The 13,058-nt window shown below is 41.8% G+C and overlaps 2 protein-coding genes across 8 annotated transcripts in view; one reads left to right on the forward strand and one right to left on the reverse strand.

The window, feature by feature from the left end:
• Positions 1 to 13,058, forward strand: part of TTC8 (tetratricopeptide repeat domain 8) — a 485,821-nt gene that overhangs the window by 66,076 nt on the left and 406,687 nt on the right. The gene's annotated exons all lie outside the window — the stretch shown is intronic.
• FOXN3 (forkhead box N3) overlaps positions 984 to 13,058 on the reverse strand; it is a 139,614-nt gene continuing 127,539 nt past the window's right edge. For 3 of the 4 annotated variants that reach the window (XM_075282412.1, XM_075282414.1, XM_075282413.1), the window contains exons 5-7: positions 11,987 to 12,052; positions 9,481 to 9,586; positions 984 to 5,907 (exon numbers count right to left, since the gene is read on the reverse strand). In XM_075282412.1, the coding sequence (XP_075138513.1) occupies positions 5,361 to 5,907; positions 9,481 to 9,586; positions 11,987 to 12,052 (719 nt within the window). In that variant the 3' untranslated portion in view covers positions 984 to 5,360. The remainder of the gene's footprint in view (positions 5,908 to 9,480; positions 9,587 to 11,986; positions 12,053 to 13,058) is intronic. The other variant, XM_075282415.1, reaches the window with a different exon arrangement.

Below are 13,058 nucleotides of genomic sequence, written 5' to 3' on the forward strand. Positions count from 1 at the left end.
ACTAGAGAGCAGCGGTGACATCACTTAGGGGACGTTCACACTACTGTTGGTGACCGTCAGCAGTGTCCGTAGCGATTGTCCATTACAAGATTTTAGAAACAGACACTAGCTGAACCATCAGAAATCTGTTAAAATTTCGATTCATTTCAATGGGATTCTTTCTTGTGTCCATTTACACACAATCTGTCTGTTTTTTTCCCGCGGACAAAAAATCCTACATGCAGGACTTTTCTGTCCATTAGAAAAAACGGACGGCATGTAAAAAACGGACGGCAAGTGTCTTTTTTTTTTTTTTTTAGCATTGAAGTCTATGGGCAACAGACTTATAACGGACAGTAACTGATAGCCATTACTGTCTGTTATTTTGTGTCTGTTTTTTTCTGCGCACACTCAGAAAGCAGAGAACAAAAAAACAAGTTAAGTATACAAAAAACAGACACTAACTGATGCTAGTATGTCCGTTTTTTTTTAAAATTGATCCATTAAATGGATGCCTGGTTTATAGATGCTGCTGTTATATAGAGACAAAGGGGAGGGTGGTGACTCCATGTAAATACATACCATGGTTCTACAACAAGAGAGCCATTTATGCTTGGTGTTAGTCATGCTTAGGCCCGTTTCACATCTGCGTTTGGGCCATTCTGATACCCTACCCACATGAAATATGTGGAGAGAAAAGTCATGCAAGCAGCACTTTTCTATCTGCATTTTTTGTGCAGAAACCAAGCAGAAACCACATGGACCCCACTAAAGTAACTGCTTTTTTTTATGTGGCTAGGTTTCGGTTTAGGGGGTCCCCAAACAGGACCCCCTGAATACATATGTGAACCAGGCCTTAGGGGTTCAAATACTTTTACTTGACAACCCTACAGTGGGTGACAGGTCGATGCTGAACTTTCCTTACCACGAATCTGCGGTTTCGCCTTTGCTTTCCCAAAAGACGCATTTATTGCGAATCTGTCACAAAGACAACGACTCCGAAATTGATGCAACTCAGTAAATTTTTATTGCAACTGGAAGACAATACATCACAGAAACGTTATGGTAGATTTTGGGGAAGTGTTATTTACAAGAATCGATGAAATTGTTTCTTTGGCAATATGATTACACATCAAGAAAAAGTGAAATGCAGGAAAATATGCGCTGAAATCAACATAGTACTCCGTCCACCGCCACTGCTCTCCACAGCTCAGCGGCACCCCTGCTCCATCACAGTTCTCGAGTTTAGGACGTTGGCAGCTACACACAAGTACAGAAAAAAATATTGCATTTTATTTTTTTCCCCTGCACTTTTTTTTTGGCTTCTTGGCCAAACAGAGTGCAGAACATCCCCCACATGTTATACCTCAACCCTTTCACTGCTGGAGGGCGTCCTGGAACAATCTGCAGTGCAATATATTGCATGCGCTGCCGCAGAAAGGCAAAAAAAATAAAAATAAAATAAAAACTAGGTAATTTTCTGCAGGAGTGACTTGGCATGCAATGCAGGGTTCTCTGGCAGTGAAGGGGTTAACCAGATCCAAACTTTTTTTTTTTTTCCTTTTTTTGATTGCTTTATCACTTAACAAAATAAAATATTTTTTTTTTTCTTAGAAATGTTACAGAATCCATAAAATTAAAAAAAAAAAATCTACAAGTTTAAAATGCTTTCCATACAGACATACACACAATATATCTCACAAACATTGTTTAATATCAGAACCACTGGAGGCAGCAGGCGGGGCCGGGGTGCCCCAAATGTCCTTTGTCCTAATGTACATGAGAATTAAATTCATCACTTTACTGTCAGAGAGGTCTAAAAATACAAAAAAATAAGTTTAAAGAAAAATAAAGGAATAAAATAAAATGAAAGAAGGTTTAACCTCAGCAGCAGATGACAGGAAGGGATGGGGGGAGTAAATGTTAGGGTTCTTGTGCCCGGGTGCTGTGTTAGCATGCAGCGTGTCGAGTGAGCGCTGGGGCTGGCAGTGAATCTCATGTTTTCACAGAAATGTAAACAAAAACATTAGCAGAATCCAAGTGAACGCTGGCGCCAGAAAACCACATGACGCATAGTCGCGGGCATGGCAATACTTCTAGCTCCTTCAATCTGACTGTTAGACATAAGAATGAGCAGCAGATTAGGAAGTGCCCCACCCCCCCAGAGGTAGTATGAGGCTGGCTTGTAGACCTAGGAGACTATGTCCATATGTGGGCCAAGACAACTGACGATGGGTGGCGAGGTCCCTACATTTTTCTACTAGTCACCTATATTAGGGTGGCATTATACTGCAGAGTCTCAAATATGAAACATGCTTGCACCAGATTCACCAGCCTGTACACTATGCTGGGAAACAAACTCCTAGCATTATTGTTAGCTAGGATGCCAGGAGCGCCCGCCTCTCTGCTGTCTCGTATGGTATTCACCAGGCATCCCATGAAGCCTCAGACTCTATAGCATGACACATAGATTACACTTGATTCTTTATGGAAGGGCAATTTCAGTTTGATTCTTCTCCTTGGTTTCAACTTACTTAGGCGGGTCAGTGGGGTACCTGCTACTGGCAGAGAGAAGTAACCTTGTAAGACATGCGCACAATACACACCACTTCTAAGCCTTGGCAATGGTTAGTCTATAGAAGCTTCTGGGATATATGCACCCTGCATAGACTTTCTAGAATGAAGCCTCTGAGTAGTGCATTTAAGTTTTGTGCACATGATGGTAGTAAGCTCACCTGATCTCTGAGCTCACTGACAGCTTGCCATCTTGGGCATTGGCATGTACCACTGAGCTTCCATCCTCTATGCTTGCTTATACCTTAATACCTTTCATTTATCCATCACATGGTTTTATTTCATTGCTTTTCTTTTGCTGTATTTGCATAATATTTAGTAAATTAATGGCGTCTGCATCCGTGATTCTCATAATCCATTGAACCCACCATAAAGCAATAACAAGTGCTGCATGGCTGTCCTCCGCACAGAGTATGTTACTGAGGTGTATGATTTATATGAGGTTAGGTGGCAGTGGGCTTATTATTTGGAAGCAGATGGCAGTGGGTGGCAGTGAACTTAATGGTGGACATGTATTTCTGGGGCAGTTGGTGTATGATGTATATTGGGAAGGTGGCATGAGGGTACATGGGGTGAATAAGTGGTGGCAGTGGGATATAAGGTGTCTATGCGGCAAGTGACAGTCAAGTATATGATGTACATTAGGCTGGTGGTAGTGAGGTGTATAGTATGTATGTGACTGGGAAGCGTATAAGTGTTTGTTAAATTCTGCAGCCGCCTGCTGGTGTACGGTTTACATTACTCTATGACTAGAAAGGGCGATCTGTACAACGTCACCACAATGCAGCCAATCAGGGAGACTTTTCTTGGCAGGAAGTCATCCCATTGGTTACAGCATTTATCAAAGCCTCACTAACCACTAACTGTAAATCAACCATGATAATAGTAACCATTTATATCTGCCAGGAGCAATGCCCAGTCTCTACTACCTATGTACCGAAGAGCTCCCCCTAGCATAGGGGTGATGTATTGCAGATTTCAACAGTGTCAAATAATGGCAGTGAACTGCGTAAATTATGTGTTATGTTGTTTCATGATAAATGGCACAGAAGAGTAAGGGGAGGGGGAGATGTAACATAACATGACAGTAACTAGGCATAAATTAGAACTTCCCCTTTAAATACTTCTACTGGCAAGATATGATTTACGTCAACTGGCAAAATAGTGCCTGTGCAGCTGCGCAATCTTCAATGTGTGTGTATAGTGTATGTGTGTGTGTGTGTGTGTGTGTGTGTGTGTGTGTGTGTGTGTGTGTGTGTGTGTGTGTGTGTGTGTGTGTGTGTATATATATATATATATATATATATATATATATATATATTATACACGCATACATACATAGACACACGCACACATATATATCTCCACTGTAATTATATTATGGCCACAGTATGACAGTTTCAAGGTTGTAATGACTATAGACCTCGCCGAAGATGTCTGGTGTTGATGAGAGAAGATGACACACATAAGACACAAGAAACCCCCAGGAGCAGAACTCTCTGAACCAGTAAAGCTTGTGGCACCCCAGCAACCACCATCACTGCCCAGTTTACCAACATATTATTGCCTCATGTTATCCAAGTAGACAGAAAGGACAGAAACTTTTTGTTTTTCTATATAACAGAGAAGCACAGTAGGGTTGTATGTTGGGCTGAATGTAAAGACAAGGCAGATCCGAGCCCTACGAGAGGATGAGCTGTAATTATTATTATATTGCAGAGAGAAGAAGTTCCCCAACAGTCAAATGTTTGTCCCTGAAGAAGGTTAGACCTTAGAAACCTGCTTCCAAAAATCAGATAAAAAATAACAGGGGTAACTGAAGTCCAGGCCCTGGGCCTAACATTAGAGGCGTTGCCTTTTTTCTCTATTTATATGAAAATAATCCATGCGTCATGCTAAATACAGATTTACCTTACAAGAACGGCGCTCGTCTCTGGAAAGAACAAAAAAAAAAAAAAAAAAGAAAAAAGAAAAAAAAAAAATGGTAAAATAAAGCCCCAGAACTTGTCATGAGATCCATGCACCTGTGTGTGAACCGGTTGTGGTTTCCGGCAGTCGGTCTGGTTTTATGCGCTTCGTGGCAGCTGAATACTGGCGGCAGGTTCTGTAGCACTTTGTTTTATTTTCGTCATTGGCAAGTTATCAGCCGGGGTGATCCACCTCGCTCTGGCAGTCGTCTGTATACGGTTTACTTTCCTTTGTCGTTGATTGGCGGAGTTTATTCCAGGAGTAAATGGGTTAGTTTCAAGAAGATACATTGTAATAATTGTATACAATACCAATTGGCAACACTGTATAATTCCATTATTGTTGCATTCAGGGAGGGTAGAAGCTTGTAGGTAAGATATATGGCACAACTGGCTTGGCATCTGCTAGTAGCAGTGATGTTGTTACCGAATCTGCCATGGAACCATGTGCATAACTTGAGGAAGATAAAGGAAGGCTACAGGATCCAGAACAGCGCCCTGCATCCTAAACCTTAGCGGGTTGCAGCACCGTTTTCCATCTTAGGGTCGTGTTACTGTCACCGCCTGCTTGGCGGGCGACTGTGACCATAAAATTTTGGCTTTTGATTTTATTTTTTTTGTTTTTTTTCCTTTTCAGTAAATTAAAAGCATTTGTAAGTTGGCTGAGTTCTATGGCTTCAATATCCTTTAAAAAATAAATCACTATAAGGGCCCCCCACCCCAAAAATAAAATAAAAAAGGGGAAAAAGAAAAATGGTTGATATTGCCACAAAATTAGTTAAAATTCACCTGACGTGCGTAAGGAAACGGGCCAAAGTTCAAAGAAATCTGATTTGCCCTCTAGTTTTTTGTCGTTTCTTTGTCTTTCTGGTCTTTCTGCCCTTTGGCCGTCCGATTGGTGATGTTATTCAAACAAGACCGGATTCCTGCCAAATGTAAGAGAGACCCGGCCGCCTCTTTCATCTCTTCATCGTCGCTCTCGGGCGGTTTTTCCGTGCGTCTCTTTTTCAGTGGCAGGGCGTCACTGGGGATCCGTCGCACTTTCAGCAGGTGTTGCTTTTTCTTGTGTTGTGAGGAGTAGCCGCTGTCCCCAAAAGAATCTTTAGGCTCCTTCTTTATCTGTTTTTTGTCATCTTCCTCTGTCTCGCTGAAACTCTCGTGGCTCTGGAAGCTGATGTCACAGCTTTCCCGGGAGACTTTGGCAGCGAACTCATAATGGTCGTCAGCCGATGAAGACGACACTGAGTCGCTGGCAGGTGATGAGCTTCTTTTGATGGCAGTTTTGGCACTGCTGTAATTGTGGTCCTCTTTGGGGTCACTGCTGACTACTGGCGAGTCACATGATGGCTCGCTCTCTGTTCGCATGCGACAGTTTCCAATCCCATTTCTGGAAAGAGAACGTAGAGACAAATGTCAGGAAATACAAGGGACAACGCAAACACTATCATGTACAATGGCTACATTCAGGGTTCGCCTAAATGCTCTCACTCTAAATCAAAGAAAAAATGGTATGCAACTTTGTATGGCAACTTTTAATAAAGCTTTTTTCAGCAAAGCATCATGGGTAGAACCGTGACAATCTCTTCTTAGGCTGCATGTACATGACCATGTGCATGTATGGATCCCATGACAGATGGCATCCCATGTTTTACACGGACCCATACACTTGAGTGAATAAGCCCGGACCGCAAAAAAAAGACAAGAATAGGACCAACCTGAGCTTTGTGGCCGCACACAGATCTATGAAAATGACAGGCCCACATAGATATCCATGAAAATCACAGTTGTGTGTATGAGGTCATAGCAGTGAATAGGTCAGTGTGCTATCAGTTTTTATTGTAAGTGCTTTGAAGCATGAATTTCCTGCCCAGATCTCTGGTAACATGTGTTTAGTCTGTGCCTCACGCCTTCCCCTCTCTTACGCTGCATTGTCTCTTTCTAGAAAATGAGTTTCCTGTGCACAGAATTTATTTGATCCACCAGAGTCTATTAGACAGAAAGATAAACCAATAAACAGGGCCGTGGGCCTTATAAATATTCCATGCGGTGCTATTTATTTTGTAGCCATCGGGCAACTTCTCAGCTTTAGACAAGATTTATTAAAATCGGAGACAAAAACAACACCCCCAATCGTTCTAACCCCTTCATTGAGGAGATGTCATTATGACCATATGCATTGTAAGTGACTCATGCTGAGTAAATTTAGACCTTGTAAAATATGAGGGTTATCAATTTTTCCTCCAATTTTGTATCCTCTCCTGACCACGCAGCATGACGACTTATTATAATAAATCCATGTAGATAACATAAGAATTAAAACACATGTACAGAATATGTAAACTTTATCTACACAAGCCTGGACTGGCCCTTTAAATTGTACCTACATTTGACTTCTTTTGCAGCATTTGCAACATTAATAAATACTATAATGTACTTTACTTATAATAATTTACTTTACTTTATTAACATAGTTTGTCTCCTTTCTGTGACATCCTGTGCTGGAATCCACTGCTGTCCCTTCTATATTCCTTGCCTTGTTCAACTCACTGGCTTTTCATTGGAGTAGGGGCTGGAATAAGGCAGGAAAACTAAGCCTGGGAGGGTCGGGCACTTTAATAATGGCTGAGATATAAGTGTTTAATCATAGTTTGCCATTTGTGTCATGAGAAAGTGAACCAGAGAATTTATAATGGGATGCCCACCCCCATCCACTTACCGTAGTTAACCCTCCTTTATCAGAGCTTGCTCCCCTATAATCCAGTGAGAAGTCAGTGAGTTAAACAGGACAAATAATCCAGGAGGGCACAAGTGGATTTCATATCATGTTTTCACAGAATGGAGCCAAAATCTATTAATAAAATATATTACAATATTTATTAATGTCACCAATGCTGCCAGAAAAATCAAAAGTTTTTCCAAAGTTTAGGTACACTTTCGTTCCTCCTTGGATTCACAGCTATATGTCTGTGGCAAGACATTACTGGAAACAACTTCTTGGGCAGAAAAAGTTAAAACGTTTCCACATTAGTCGACAGAAAATTAGCACTGGATCTATTCCTCCTGTGGAAAATGAACCTAAAAAGTTTCCAGATGATGGAGACAACAATAATGATCTATACAAATGAAGATCAGAAGAGATGCAACAGGTTTCCTGCAAAAATTCAAAGACTCTGAATCTAAAGGACCTAAAGTACAGTTGGGTTACTTTCTCCTTATGGAAAATGCTTGATCTTTCAAAAAAGGGGGCTGTATGTGGAAGTTTCCTGTGTTCCTTGTACAGTGTTGGCCAAAAGTATTGGCACCCCTGCAATTCTGTCAGATAATACTCATTTTCTTCCAGAAAATGATTGCAATCACAAATTCTTTGGTATTATTAGCTTCATTTAATTTGTCTTCAATGGAAAACCACAAAAAGAATTTTCAAAAAGCCAAATTGGATATAATTCCACACCAAACATAAAAAAGGGGTTGGACAAAAGTATTGGCACTGTTTGAAAAATCATGTGATGCTTCTCTAATTTGTGTAATTAACAGCACCTGTTACTTACCTGAGGCACTTAACAGGTGGTGGCAATAACTAAATCACACTTGCAGCCAGTTGAAATGGATTAAAGTTGACTCAACCTCTGTCCTGTGTCCTTGTGTGTACCACATTGAGCATGGAGAAAAGAAAGAAGACCAAAGAACTGTCTGAGGACTTGAGAAGCAAAATTGTGAGGAAGCATGAGCAATCTCAAGGCTACAAGTCCATCTCCAAAGACCTGAATGTTCCTGTGTCTACCGTGCGCAGTGTCATCAAGAAGTTTAAAGCTCATGGCACTGTGGCTAACCTCCCTAAATGTGCACGGAAAAGAAAAATTGACGAGAGATTTCAACGCAAGATTGTGCAGATGGGGGATAAAGAACCTCGACTAACATCCAAACAAGTTCCAGCTGCCCTGCAGTCCGAGGGTACAACAGTGTCGACCAGTACTATCCGTCAGCGTCTGACTGAAAAGGGACTGTATGGTAGGATACCCAGGAAGACTCCACTTCTTACCCAGAGACATAAAAAAGCCGGGCTGGAGTTTGCCAAAACGTACCTGAGAAAGCCAAAAACGTTTTGGAAAAATGTTCTCTGGTCAGATGAGACAAAAGTAGAGCTTTTTGGGAAAAGGCATCAACATAGACTTTACAGGAAAAAAAAGAGGCCTTCAAAGAAAAGAACACGGTCCCTACAGTCAAACATGGCGGAGGTTCCCTGATGTTTTGGGGTTGCTTTGCTGCCTCTGGCACTGGACTGCTTGACCGTGTGCATGGCATTATGAAGTCTGAAGACTACCAACAAATTTTGCAGCATAATGTAGGGCCCAGTGTGAGAAAGCTGGGTCTCCCTCAGAGGTCATGGGTCTTCCAGCAGGACAATGACCCAAAACACACTTCAAAAAGCACTAGAAAATGGTTTGAGAGAAAGCAATGGAGACTTCTAAAGTGGCAGCAATGAGTCCAGACCTGAATCCCATAGAACACCTGTGGAGAGATCTCAAAATGGCAGTTTGGAGAAGGCCCCCTTTACATCTCAGGGACCTGGAGCAGTTTGCCAAAGAAGAATGGTCTAAAATTCCAGCAGAGCATTGTAAGAAACTCATTGATGGTTACCGGAAGCGGTTGTGCGCAGTTATTGTGTCTAAAGGTTGTGCTACCAAGTATTAGGCTGAGGGGGCCAATACTTTTGTCCGGCCCATTTTTGGAGTTTTGTGTAAAATGATCAATGATTTGACCTTTTTTTTTCATTCTCTTTTGTGTTTTTTTCATTGCAAGCAAAATAAATGAAGATAATAATACCAAAGAGTTTGTGCTTGCAATCATTTTATGGAAGAAAATGAGTATTATCTGACAGAATTGCAGGGGTGCCAATACTTTTGGCCAACACTGTAGATCAAATCAGAAATGAGCAGACACCTACCACCTTGGCACTTACCTTACAGCAGCCATGCTTCCAATAGGGTTTATTGGTAAAGGTCTGACGCCCTGGAAGATCCCTCTGCTGAGAACACGAGCTCCATTTTGTATCACTCCGGGGGGAACTGTGGAGACAGAGGGAGTGGGATTGTCAGAATAAGGCAACCCCAGAAACCAATATTACCAGCATACCAGTATCACAGAAGCCCACACTCCAAGATGCCGTGCCAGACAGTGGGCAACATTGGAATGAGATTTGGAAAAACTTTCATATCATAACCAGTGTGACAGTAGAAATTACCACCAAACATGAGCCTATAGTAGCTCTAGTAACAGAAAAATAAATCTCCCTTACAAGTCACCCAGCTTTCCACAAGTCCAGCACATATGAACTGTTATTTAGACTTGGAACCACTCATTTCCCATATTGTACTGTTATGACAATCCTCTCTATAGTTCTGGTTCGATCACGAAGCCCAACACATCCTCTGATTCTCTGTAACAGGACGAAGCGGACGTGAAAAGTTTTATTAATGGTGTGCTGAGACTGTATTCCTGCAACTTTTAATGTTAAACCTGTTGACTGTTCTCCATTGAGCAGTTGATTGTTCCCTGTTATCAGCCACTTCAGAGATAGAAATCCTCCAGGAACATGTCAGTATATGAACATCTCACCCAATCTCTGCCCTTCCTTCCCTCCCCAGGATTCCTGATTTGCTATCTGTGCCCTCCGATTACCCCGGGCTCCTGGCACAAGCTGAGCACAATCAAGGCCTAATTGCTGCCGAGACACGAACCCGTCTGCGCTGTTTGAGCTGAACACGTGCGGCTGATCATAATATTGAATTTATTTTTGACAATTTTCACTGAAGTGACATCTGTTGGTGAATATTTTACCAGCAGTTGATTCTAATTCCTCGCGGCGTTTACAAGATTCCTGAAATTGGGTGATGTTATAGTCTATGATCCTGACTGGCAAGGGCTCTGCCAGAAACAGAGGAGCACGCCGACCACAAAATTCATGTGGAGGGATCCCAAAAACTGCAGTCACCAAAGGAAAGTAAATACAGGAGATGGGAAGAAACAGAATTGACAGGGAAAATAACACGTGACTAGGGAAGAGGTTGGCATTAGGCACAATGACTGAAGTACATTACACAAAAACTGCTTTGATACCAAAGACCATGAGGGTATGTGGCACCTACCTGCATCCAAATAACCAGAGAACACAATAAAACTAGCAGGACAGGGAGGAAAATATGTAATTAATATTAACCCTCAATTAGATGATGTGACATGAAATACAGAACCACTGACATTATCAGTACTATGGTTTGTCTGTCAACTATATAATAAAACATGATTCTGCAACTGTCCAGACTTGATATTTCAATTTGTCATTTTTAAGACCTCTGCTTGCTGTCAATGATGGGATCATTCTTTTTTTTTTTTTTTTTACAATTTAGGGTTTGTATTCAGTCTATTGTGTGAGACTAGTATGTATTGCAACCCTGCAGTAAAAATTGCAAAAGTAGACTGAGAATGCAGCCTGTCCATTGACCAGAGAGAAGTGGCGACATCACTGAGAATATAGCCTATCCATTTACTAGAGAGCTGTAGTAACACCACTGAGAAAGCAGAACACTCATTCACTAGAAAGCACCGTCTATACAACTCACTAGAGAACAGCAGGGACATCACTGAGAATACTGCCTGTCCATTCACTAGAGAGCAGCGGGCACATCACTGAGAATTCAGCAGTGACATCACTGACAATGCAATATATTCATTGACTAGATAGCAGATGTGGGAATGCCACCTATCCGTTCACTAGAGGGCAGCAGTGACATCACCGAGAATTTGCCAATCTATTCACTAGAAAGCAGCAGTGACATCATTGAGAAGTCGCCTATCCATTCACTAGAGAGCAGCAGTGACATCACTGAGAAATCAGACGCTTTTGTCCGCTGACACATTTCATTCTCACATGGCATGCTTTATGGAAGATAGTTAGCTTATCTGTTTGTAGGGTGAATGTTTTGGACCTTTAATGTGGCGCCGTACAATGAAGTGTATTCTCATAATTAGTTATTGTGTGTCATGGCAGACCTCTATTTCTGGATTACTGAACAATGGTATGAAACGCGTCGTCTCCAGCTGACTGACACAGATAATAAGCAGTGACTCATCGGGATTCTCCCTGTGCTATGAAGGTCCCAGCTTAGAAACCCGTTCAGCAAGTTAATAAAATGCACAGGGACAGATTCTTGATGTGACAAACATCCCTTGCTATCAGGAGTTCAGAATCCACACATAGGGCTGTGCCGGGATTTGTGGTCGCCTTCTAGATGCTGAACTAAAGGGTTAAAACATTAGGAAGGAAATGTTTGTTTCTATGCTGTGAGGACTGAAGCATTTTGCTCCAGATGTATTCCCCACACAAGTAGCAGAGACAATCAGTAGATATGCATTCCTTCTATCAGTAGGTATAATGTCACTTATATGTAGTGTTACTGTCTACTCACAACCTGCGTGTAAATCATGTGGAGAATTCAATAGCATCATGGCGCTGGCAGCGGCAATGTCGGGATCTGTGAAAATCAACCAATAGATACGTTACTAAGTATCATGGGGAAATCTTACTCTAAACTTATACAACTCTATGACAGGGAACAGTGGAAAATGACACAGGTAAGCCCACCACCACGGGGCGCAGGCCTCCAGCCAAAGCGTTACATGATCCGAGAAGAGTGGAAGGAAAGGAAAGAAGAAACTTCAGACAGAGCAGAGGACAGGCGCATGAGCTACCACAGACACCAGGCAGCCTGGGAACTCACAAGGCATCTGTCCCCCATAAACAGGCAGTTAAAGGAGCTCAATTCAGTTACTTAAAATCTGAGTGAATCCTATAACACATGATCTAAAAGAGTTAAATGTAACCTAACATTAAGTACAATGCAGCTTAGTGCCGACACATGAGGCATACAGGAGCTCATGTATCTAAGCAACTGAGCTCCAGACTGGTTGTGATGTGCACTAGATACACAAATCTCAGGAGCCAGGTGGCCAATGGTCTGCACCAATGGTTATAGGATGTCATAGGTGGGGTCACTAGCCAATGGCCGCCTGGACTGGTCTGACGTTTCATCCCTTGCCCAGAAGGTCCTTTGTACCTCATGCCATGCCAAGAGCTGGCTCCTATGTAGCACACCTACCAAAAAAGAAAATGTTATATAGATAAAGTGATTTAGTCATGAAAACATGAAGTCACTTTACACAAGAACATTTTCTATTATACTGTTTTGTCGGTTCTTTAAATGCAGCCTGCAGTATAAAGAATGGAGGGTTTTTAAAAAACAAAACAAAAAACAAACCCTCCATTCTTTGCATTTTATTGGTTACTGTTCTCCATGTGCAGTGTAAAGGATTATGAAATAGTTTCGTTTTGTCCTTAGTAGCTAAATACCTTTATTTCTATACAATCTAGACACATAGTGCTACTAAAAAGAAACAATGACCTCCCCCGATGCCCCCATAAACCTGTGCACAGGAGAGGATACAGGAGTAAGTGGGGGTTACTGCCTGACTAGGGACCCT

This window comes from Leptodactylus fuscus, chromosome 7 (genome assembly GCF_031893055.1).
Source record: "Leptodactylus fuscus isolate aLepFus1 chromosome 7, aLepFus1.hap2, whole genome shotgun sequence".
Lineage (NCBI taxonomy): Eukaryota > Metazoa > Chordata > Amphibia > Anura > Leptodactylidae > Leptodactylus > Leptodactylus fuscus.